The 10647-nt window shown below is 40.4% G+C and overlaps 1 protein-coding gene across 1 annotated transcript; it reads left to right on the forward strand.

Annotated features, from left to right (window-relative positions):
• Positions 1-554: 554 nt before the first annotated feature.
• On the forward strand, positions 555-2148 carry LOC138877986 (uncharacterized). The gene is made up of 3 exons (XM_070157637.1): positions 555-817; positions 1047-1503; positions 1732-2148. Exons 1-3 carry the CDS (start codon positions 555-557, stop codon positions 2146-2148), a joined length of 1137 nt encoding a protein of 378 aa, XP_070013738.1.
• Positions 2149-10647: the final 8499 nt, after the last annotated feature.

Consider the following 10647-nt stretch of genomic DNA (forward strand, 5'->3'; position numbering starts at 1 on the left):
AACCTGAAGTTACATGAACCAGATTGAAGAACCAGCTTTATAAAGAGTTTTATGTGTCTTTCTTTATTTGTAGTTCAATTGTAGTAGGTGCTTTCATATTGTACCTTTCAGCTTTATCTAGAAGCAATTGTAATAGGTATTTTAAGTATTCAAGTTAAAGTTAACTTGAAGTTGTCGCTACAGTTAGAGGCTGGTTGCTACAACGGGATTAGAGGTAATCCTTAGGTTTACAAAGAGTTTTGTAAATGCTGTTTTGGCTCAGTGATTTAGTGAAGTGTTGGGCAAAATCTTACTGAGTAGTAAGTCGTGGTTTTTTTACCTTTTGAACCGGGTGTTTGTCACGTAAAAATCTCTGTGTTCTTTATTTTATGTACTTATTATTCCGCAAACAGTAGTAGTTAGAACACCTAGAAGAACCAGGTTCTTCTATAGCGAAAATTGGGTACCACACAAATCACCCCCCCCCCCTCTTATGTGGTATTGACATTTAGAATATCAATTGGTATCAGAGCAGGTTATCCTTGAAGAGGCTAACACCTTAGGAACAGATCAAGATGAGCGCACCACCTAGAAACTGGGAAGGGCAATCCACTGATAGGCCTCCACTCTTTAATGGCCACTACTACTCTTGGTGGAAAAATAGGATGAGAGATCAAATCATCGGAGAAGACTATCAGCTATGGGACATTGTCACTGATAGTACCCTGGCTACCATGAAGAAGAATGGTGAAGGAGTAGATGTGCCAAAAATAAGAGTTGACTGCAATGCTGAGGACTTGAGAAAATGGGGAAAAATGCTAAAGCGAAGAAATGGCTTGTATGTGAACTTGGTCCATACGAGTATAGTAGAATTCAAAGTTGTACCACTACTAAGGAAATTTGGGACACATTGCAAGTGGCTGATAAAGGAACACCTCAAGTTAAGAGGTCCAGAGGAACACTGTTGTATTCTCAATATGAGAATTTCACCATGAAGGAAGGGAAACCATCCAGGAGATGCATACAAGGTTCACCACACTAACAAATAAACTTAAGTCTCTTGGAAGGGTTATTATTGAAAAATACAAGGTTGAGAAAATTCTGACAAGGGTTTTGCCTGTTACTTGGGAAAGCAAAATCACTGTTACTCAGGAATCAAAGAATATTGTCACTCTTAAGTTGGATGAGCTAATTGGAAATCTCACTGCCTATGAACTTAGAAGGCAAACCATGAAGATGGATGCACCCAAAAAGGAAAGGAGTCTGGCATTCAGAATCACTGAAGGTGCTGATCTAGAGGAGGATGAAATGACCATGATCACAAAAGACTTCAAGAAGTACCTAATGAAAGGAAAGGGTCCTTCAAGAAGTGGAAGCTACAGCAAACTAAGGGTTCCTGAAAAACAAACCAATGAGGGGTGTTACAAGTGTGGGAAGACTGATCGCCACATCAAAAACTGTCCTCAATGGGAAATTGAATGGAAGAAGGAAATAGCTGAACGAAGGAACATGAAGAAGGAACAGGTTCAACCCAGGAAGAACAAAGGATCAACAAAGGCTATGGTTGTTGCCTGGGGAGAAAGCTCAGATGAGGACTCAGAGGGTGAAGATGGAGATGAACAAGCACTTATGGTAATTGGAGAATCCGATGAGGAATCTGAGGTAAGTATAATTCATCTCAAAGACAAGATTAAACTTTTGTCTAAAGAAAGGCTATCTGAGTTACTCCTGGATTTCATTAATGAATCCGAGGATCTAAATAATGAAAAAGTACAGCTGTCTAAGGAGTGTGTGATTTTGAAAGCTAAGTGCAAAAATCTGGAACTTAGGGCTAGTGAAAGTGAAAGTAAAAATGCTGAGTTAAAGAACCAAGTTCATGAACTTGACATCACTATCCTAGAGCTTAGATCTGAAAGTCTAAAATTGAAATTAAGAACTGGTAAAAAGAAAACTGATCACGCACAACTCACTTTAGAAGAAAATGTAGGAAAAATGAAAGATGAGTTGTACAAAAGAGATGAGCAGATAAGAGTCCTTAAGCAGGATTTAAACAAGGTTAAGTACGAGCTATACAGAACCTGTAAATGGAATAGGTCCTCCGATGCACTTTCAGGGCTACATGAACACCATAGTAGAAATAAGAGAGGACTTGGCTACGGGACCCCTTAACCTAAGTGGGATCCCAAAAGCAAGTACCTCACACTTCCTGAGAACATAATTTGCACACACTGTGGTAAAACTGGTCACTATAAATCTGATGTGTTGCAAAAGAAAAGGCTAGTAAAAAGAATAAAGAATTTGTTCAAGGGAAAAATAGGCTACCGGTTGGGCTAAAAAGAATCTGATTCACCCTTTTGCCTATAGAAAGGGGCCCAAACTAGTTTGGGCTCTTAAGACTAACCCTTGATTTCCTTTTGTGGGTCCAAGTGAAGGGGAGCAGCCAAATATGGTACATGGATAGTGGTTGCTCAAAGCATATGACAGGAAGCAAGAACCAGTTCCTTTCACTTGAGGACCTCAAAGGAGGTAATGTCTCCTTTGGAAATGGGAAGAAATGTGAGATCATTGGGGTTGGAAAGGTAGGTAAGACTGATTCTCACTCTATTGAGAATGTCTACTTGATAGATGGCCTAAAATACAGCCTAATAAGACAATCACTATTGTGTGATAGAGGTAACTTGGTAGCATTCACCTCTACCAAATATTTGTGATTAATCTTACCACTAACAAGATTGTTTTGCAGGGAAAAAGAGTAAACAATACATACATTGTAGATTTGTCCATACTTTAAGAAAATGAACTCACTTGCTTAAGTGTGTTGGACAATGATCACCTCCTTTGGCACAAGAGACTTGGACATGTCAGTCTAAGTCAACTAAACAAACTAGTCTCCAAGGACTGGATGATAGGACTGCCTAACATTAAGTTGAAGGAAGACAAAATTTGTGAGGCTTGTGCAAGGAGGAAGCAAGTTAGATCCTCTTTCAAAAGCAAGAAAATGGTAAACACCACCAGAACGATGGAACTGGTCCATATGGATCTCTATGGTCCAATAAGAATATTAAGCAGGGGTGGTAAAAGATATGTGATGGTGCTTGTTGATGATTACTCTATGTTTACTTGGACATTGTTTTTAACATCTAAAGATGAAGCATTTGACATGTTTACTTCTTTTGTTAGAAAAACTCAGAAGCAACTAGGTAATCAGCTTGCATCAATTAGGTCTGATCATGGAACTGAATTTGAAAATACTAAGTTTGCTGAATTTTTTAATGCTACATCATAAATAGTTGCATGACTAGACCTCTTGTTAAGAAGATTCCCTATGAGTCACTTAAAGGGAGAAAGCTAAATATATCCCATCTTAGGGCATTGAGATGCAAGTGCTTTGTGCACAATAATGGCAAAGACTCCCTAGGTAAGTATGATCCCAAAAGTGATGAGGGAGTATTCTTGGGATACTTTTCACATAGTAACGCTTATAAGATATACAGTAAAAGGACTATGTGTGTAGAAAAAAGTGTATATATTATTTTATTGAAAAATTAACATTCTTTCTAAGAGGAAGGAACAAGATAATGAAGAGATTGGGCTGATAAGAAATTCAAGTGGTGAAACCATAGTCCATCCTGAATATGCATCACAGGAAGGAATAGGTGATGAAACAGGTCCTTCCACCCAAGGCAACATGACAGGGGGGAACTGACTAGAGAGGAACTGATCCTCAAACCTCAGGTGAACCTATTCCTCAGTAACAAAACCAGGAAGGAACATCCAAAGAAATTGACACTCCTATTGCAACATCCACGAAATTGGATATAGATGAACCTGGTTCATCTGTTGATCAGAAGTTGTATAGGGGAATGATTGGTTCTCTTTTATATCTCACTACTAGCAGACCTGGCATTGTGTTCAGTGTAGGTCTTTGTGCTCGATTTCAGTCAAATCCAAAGGAGTCCCACTTGACTAATGTAAAGAGAATATTGAGATACTTGAAAGGCACCACTGACCTTTGCCTTTGGTATCCAAAAGGTAGTAATTTTAACCTAATGGGATATGTTGACGCTGTTTATGTAGGTTTCCTAGTGGATAGGAAGAGCACCTCAGGTATGGCACACTTCCTTGGTTCATGTCTTGTGTCATGGGCTACTAAAAAACAAATTCAGTGGCCTTATCTACTGCTGAAGTTGAGTATGTTGCTACTGCTTCATGATTGTGCTCAATTGTTGTGGATCAAGAAACAGTTGATGGATTTTGGTATTGAAGTTGGTTGCATCCCTATTTTCTGTGATAACACTAGTGCTATTAGTATGACTAAGAATCTGAATCATCATAAGAGAACTAAGCACATAGATGTTAGACACCATTTTTGAGGGACAACTATGAGAAAGGCTTCACTGTGGAGTTTTGTGCTACTGACAAGCAAATTGCTGACATCTTCACAAAGCCTTAAGTAGAGATCACTTTGAAAGGAACGGGTTGGAATAGGGATGATTAAGATCACCTAAAAGGACCAGTTCAAGGTTAAATGAAAAAAAATGAAAAAAAAAACTGGAAAAAAATATATTTGGTTAGAAAATCTGTAAATTGTGTATAGTTAGATTAAATCTTGCTCAATCTCATACTTTTCATAGTATACTCTTGTACCATGTGTTAAAATGACTCATTAATCTCTAATGATATTTTCTCTATTTTGGCAAATTTAGACTTACACAAGAGAACTATCAATGAAGAACCTGGTTCATCAAGATAACATGGTATGTTTTCTACACTCTGCATAATTTGAAATAACTATATTTGGATCATGAGCAGAGTCCTACCAAATACCAAAGTTCTTGTGAACTTATCTATTACAAGTGAGCCGGTTACGTTCAAGACTCCTGACCGTATTAAACTACCTAGATTCTTTTAAGTCTGCTACTCAGGGGGAAGAAAGTGGTTCTTCCAAAATTGAACAGGTATCTTCTGATTCTAAAGTTTCTCCTGAAATAATTTCTAAAGTTGCTACAGATTTGGAAACTAGATTTGTAGGATCTATAGCAAGTGTTGAGACTACAGAATCTGGATAAGTTGGTGGTAAAAATGAAAAAGAAAAAAAGGAGAGCAAGGGTGCTAGGAGTACTGTGAGGGGAAAGGGGACAAGAGTGGCTGATTCTTCACCCACTCCTGTGAGTTTAACCAAAGACGCATGTGCAATGGTTGTTTGGGGAGATGAACCTGGTTCATCTGTAGAGGAAACCCTCGCAAGACCTGCATAAGAAAGTGACTGAAAGCTATAATCCAACTTCTTGATAGAGTTATTAATGGCACCAAAACTCATACCATTCCCTATGACTTCATTCTCACAATTGTGCTTGCACTATTCAATGTACCTATGAAAAGGTGAGAGGTTAGTACAAGCATGGATCATTTTTGGGTTAGTACTCTGGTTGCTTGCGATATAAAGTCAATGTCACTCCTAAGAACCTAGTTCATCCAAAAAGGTACCAATGAATAGCAAGGTCAGAGCCTTGGTGCAAGAAAGTGGGGCTAAGGATGTTGAGATTGAAAGGCTGGAGAAGAGGTTGGTTGAGATGGAGACTAAGAGAGATGCTCTCAGAACTGAGCTGGCAAGAGAAAAAGAGAAGAATGATAGCATTCTTCAAGGTATGCTGAAACTCCTCCAAGTCAAAAACCAAGCACCTAGTTCTTCCCATCCTTAAGCCTCCTAGCCTAATGTAGATAAACCAGTGACCCAGTTCGGGACTTTTTGTTTCTTTTGCTTATGTTTTCAGTATTTTTATTTCTTCTTATGCTTTGTGGTAGAATCTTATCAATCATCAATGAAATTCACTATTTTTTCTCTAACTGTTTGTTCATATTTCTTTGATGGTTAAAATTATTAGCTTGATATATGATGATTAATCCATGATTGCATTTGAAGTAGCCTCAGTGGCCATGAGTAAGCTTTAAAATCTGGTTATCTCACATTTTTTATGCAACTTTTTGATGATACCAAAAGGGGGGAAAAGGTTGTGCTTTAAACAAGTGATGTTTATAACCTAATGTATCTGGTCCTTGATGATAGGTGATAAAAAAGAAAAATGTTTCTAACATTGTGTTGATGTTGAGTTGAGTTGAAACAGGCACAGAGTTTGTCATCATCAAAAAGGGGGAATTTGTTGGCCCAAGTAAAGGTTAGTTTTGAAGACTGACAAAGGAACTCAGGATGAACTAGGTTCATCCCTCAGGTGCACAAAAACGGACAGATTCGAGCATGTGGGTTGCACGTGAAGGAGATAAGCTTAACTTGGTGTATTTAATATCTCCTGATCGAAAAGGTTGCATAATTGATAAGGAGAAGGACTCCTTAATCAAAGAGAACACTATCTAAGATAGGGAAGGAGTTAGAAGTAGAAATCAACTAGAACTCTTTTACCAAGGAAGAGTTGCATCAGAACTCTAGTTATTTCTTCATCTACTAACTCTATAAATTGTAGGATGTTCTCACATTACAGTGTTGCACAAAAACGCAGAAGTTAAACGTGAATTGAGAGCAAAATAGCAAGGCTTTTTGCAAGCAGTTCGTGTGTGATTCAAGTGTGCAAACTTGAAGCTACATGAACCAGATTGAAGAACCAGCTCCATAAAGAGTTTTATGTGTGTCTTTCTTTATTTCTATTTCAATTTTAGTAGGTGTTTTCATATTGTACCTTTCAGCTTTATCTAGAAGCAATTGTAATAGGTATTTTGAGTATTCAAGTTAGAGTTAACTTGAAGTTGTCGCAACAGTTAGAGGTTGGTTCCTACAACGGGATTAGAGGTAATCTTTAGGTTTACAAAGAGTTTTGTAAATGCTATTTTGGTTCAGTGATTATGAAGTGTTGAGGAAAATCCTACTGAGTAGTAAGTCGTGGTTTTTTTACCTTTTGAGCCAGGTATTTTCCACGTAAAAATCTATGTGTTCTTTATTTTATGTACTTATTATTCCACAAACAATAGTAGTTAGAACACCTAGAAGAACCAGGTTCTTCTATAGCGAAAATTGGGTACCACACAAATCACCCCCCCCCCCATGTGTGGTATTGACGTTAAGAACATCAATGTGTTTTAACAACATACCCTCTTCGAAACATCTTGCACAAGCCCGAACTATCGGGCAGACTGGCCAAATAGGTCGTCGAACTCGGAGGTATGATATCGAGTATCAACCTCGAACAACCATCAAGTCCCAAATTCTGGCAGACTTCGTGGCTGATTTTACGCCTGCCCTCGTGCCCGAGGTAGAGAAATAACTCTTACTAAAGACGGGCACATCATCGGGGGTATGGACCCTATTCACCGACGGTGCCTCGAACGTAAAAGGGTCCGGGCTCGACATCGTTTTGAAACCATATACGGGCGGCATGATTATACAATCTATAAAAACTCCGAAATTCACTAACAATGAGGCCGAATATTAGGCTATGATTGCAGGTCTCGAGCTGGCCACGAACCTAGGAGCAGAAATCGTCGAAGCAAAATGTGACTCCCTCCTGGTAGTTAACCAAGTGAATGGGAGTTTCGAGGTTCAAGAAGACAGGATGCAAAGATACTTAGACAAACTACAAGTCATATTGCATCGTTTCAAAGAATGGACTCTGGTTCACATTCCCCGAGATCAGAACAGCGAGGCTGATGCACTCGCGAACCTGGGTCGTCCGTCGAAGAAGATGACATATTCCCAGGGGTTGTTGTACTGTTGTCCAAATCGATGATCGAGGAAGGCCACGCCGAGATCAACTCGACAAGTCTAACGTGAGATTGGAGGAATAAATATATCGACTATTTTAAAAGGGGGAAGCTGCCCACGGATCCAAAAGAATCGAGGGCCCTCTGAGCCAAAGCAGCTCGATTTTCACTCAAAGAGAATGGAACACTATATAGAAGGACCTTCGACGGACCTCTAGCAGTATGCTTGGGACCGGGAGGCACCGATTATGTGCTTTGAGAAATCCACGAAGGAACTTGTGGGAATCATTCCGGCACCGATTCTTTGGTTCAAAAGGTGATCAGGGTAGGCTACTATTGGGACAGCATGGAGAAGGACACCAAGGAATTCGTTCGAAGATGTGACAAATGCCAAAGGTTTGCACTGATGATCACCAACCTAGTGAATAGCTTCATTCAGTCTTATCACCATGGCCGTTCATGAAATGGGGAATGGACATTGTCGGCCCCTTACCAGCGGCACCAGATAAAGCCAAATTTATTCTATTTATGACTGACTATTTCTCGAAATGGGTGGAAGCACAGGCCTTCGAGAAGATAAGAGAAAATTAAAAGAAGTCATCGACTTCATATGGGATCATATCATATGTTGATTCGGGATCCCTTTCGAGATTGCATGCGATAATGGGAAGCAGTTCATAGGCACCAAGGTAACGAAATTCCTCGAAGATCATAAGATCAAGAGGATCATGTCAACGCCCTATCACCCATGTGCGAATGGATAGGCCGAGTCCACAAACAAGACCATCATCCAAAACTTGAAAAAGAGGTTAGAAAATGCGAAAGGAAAATGGAGAGAGGTATTGCCCGAAGTACTATGGGCATACCGAACAACTTCAAAGTCAAGCGTTGAAGATGTTCTCTTTGGTATACGGGTCCGAGGCTCTGATACTGGTCGAGGTCGGAGAGCCAACCGCTAGATTTTGGCATGCCACTGAGGACTCGAACAGTGAGGCCATGACTATAGCCCTCGAGCTACGAGATGAGAAGCGAAAGGCTGCACTAGTCCGAATGGCCACCCAAAAATAGAGGATCAAGAGACATTATAATAGGAGAACAAAACTCCGACACTTCGGAATCGGTGACTTAGTCCTAGGGAAAGTCACCCTCAACACTCGAAACCTAAATAAAGGGAAACTAGGCCCGAGTTGGGAAGGACCGTATTGTGTCCTCGGAATAGTAGGCAAGGGGTCTTACAAACTTGGCACCATGGAAGGCGATCAACTTCCAAGCAATTGGAACATATCGATGCTCAAATGCTATTATTGCTAAAGGTATAACCTTCTCCCCTTTTGCTTTATGAATCAAACAAATTTCTTATAGGTGTTTGACAAAAGACGCTGAAGCACCCTTCGACTCGAAAACCTCAGGTTTTAAAGCATGCGTTGCACTCTTTTTCCTTAGATCGGATTTTATCCCGAACGGGTTTTATCGGCGAGGTTTTTAACGAGGCAACATCTATATGCCACCCAAGGAGAATTCATCAAGTATTCAAGGCTTCTCTTCGATCAACCTCAAATACTGGGGGGCATCACCCCGGGAGGAGGTCACCTCTTGGAAGAAACCAAACTACACCTAGGAAGATCTCGAAAGGAAAATGTTGTATTGGGACAAATGGTCAAATGAAACATATCCATGTAGAATAGTCGAGCCTCCAAGGGCAAAAAACATGTACGCATACATCAAGTAATTGATGAAGCCTTTTGTTTATCAAAGCACTTTGTGTCTCAAAGAAGTTCACTACTTTCTCATAAGACGACTCAAAGGCCAGAAACTCTCGAACACTCGGGGACTGTCATCAATAGTCAGTTCATCGAGCCATCAAAAACTTGAATTCGTAAGACCTTGATCAAGCAACGTTGAGTTCGTAAACCCTCAGTGAGGCAGCACCAAATCTGTAAGACCTTAAAAATGCATGACCCCGATATTAAGGCCAATGCTATATATCAAACTTATAAGACCCCTAAAAAGGCATACCCTCGATATAAACACCAGGGTCACCACACACGGGGACTGAAGGCTACGGCCAAACACGAAGACTACGGTCGAACTGAAAGGCTACGACCGAATTAACGCGGCTCTGAGATATCCAACTGCCGCCACAAAACTAAAGGCCTCCAAATACTTTGAAAATATTTTGAAAAGAACCGGTTAATCAGGCTACCCTTGGCATAAGCAAAGGAGCTTTGATAATATCAAATCCGAACAATAAAAGGGCTTCGAAAACAATCAGCCTTCGATGAAAAGGTTTCAAAAACTCAACCTTTGAGCAAGCCACCCGAGGTACTCCGCTATCGTCACATATCGACTCATAATCGAGGTTCTCGTTTGAGCCGTCAAAGAGTCGGACGAACATAAAACATGCCAAGGCATAATCAAAACTTCAAAAGTCTCTAGCCAAAATGAGGGAAAATTATAGCCATATTAGAGGTCGCATCGACCCAATCTAAAAGAGCCTAAAGGCATATGCGTAAGAGCCTAAGGGCTAATGCGTAAGAGCCTAAGGGCCAACGCGTAAGAGCCTAAGGGCCAATACGTAAGAGCCTAAGAGCCAGCCTAGAGAGCCCAAGGGCTACCCAAGTTCGAGCAAGCTCTCAATCGGGGACTATTAATAAAGCCTCGGGGCTATATGTATCCTACGTTCGAGAAAACGCTCACTCTACTATTAAGCCCAAAGGTCGCCCGAGTTCGAAAAAACAAGCGAACGACCACCCGGTTAATGATTCCAAAGGCTTCCTGAGTTCGAGAAAACTCTCACTTGAGGATTGTCACCGAAGCCTAAAAAGGCTAGCTTTATTTCAAATTCAAGACCCGGCTCTCACTCAAATCGAATTCAGAAATCCCGGCGACCTAAGTTCGCATCAGAAGCTTAGTCCGAGCGATAACAAAGGACTTTAAGAAGCGTCATATCAATCAATT

Source organism: Nicotiana sylvestris, chromosome 9 (assembly GCF_000393655.2).
Source record: "Nicotiana sylvestris chromosome 9, ASM39365v2, whole genome shotgun sequence".
Taxonomy (NCBI): Eukaryota; Viridiplantae; Streptophyta; class Magnoliopsida; order Solanales; family Solanaceae; genus Nicotiana; species Nicotiana sylvestris.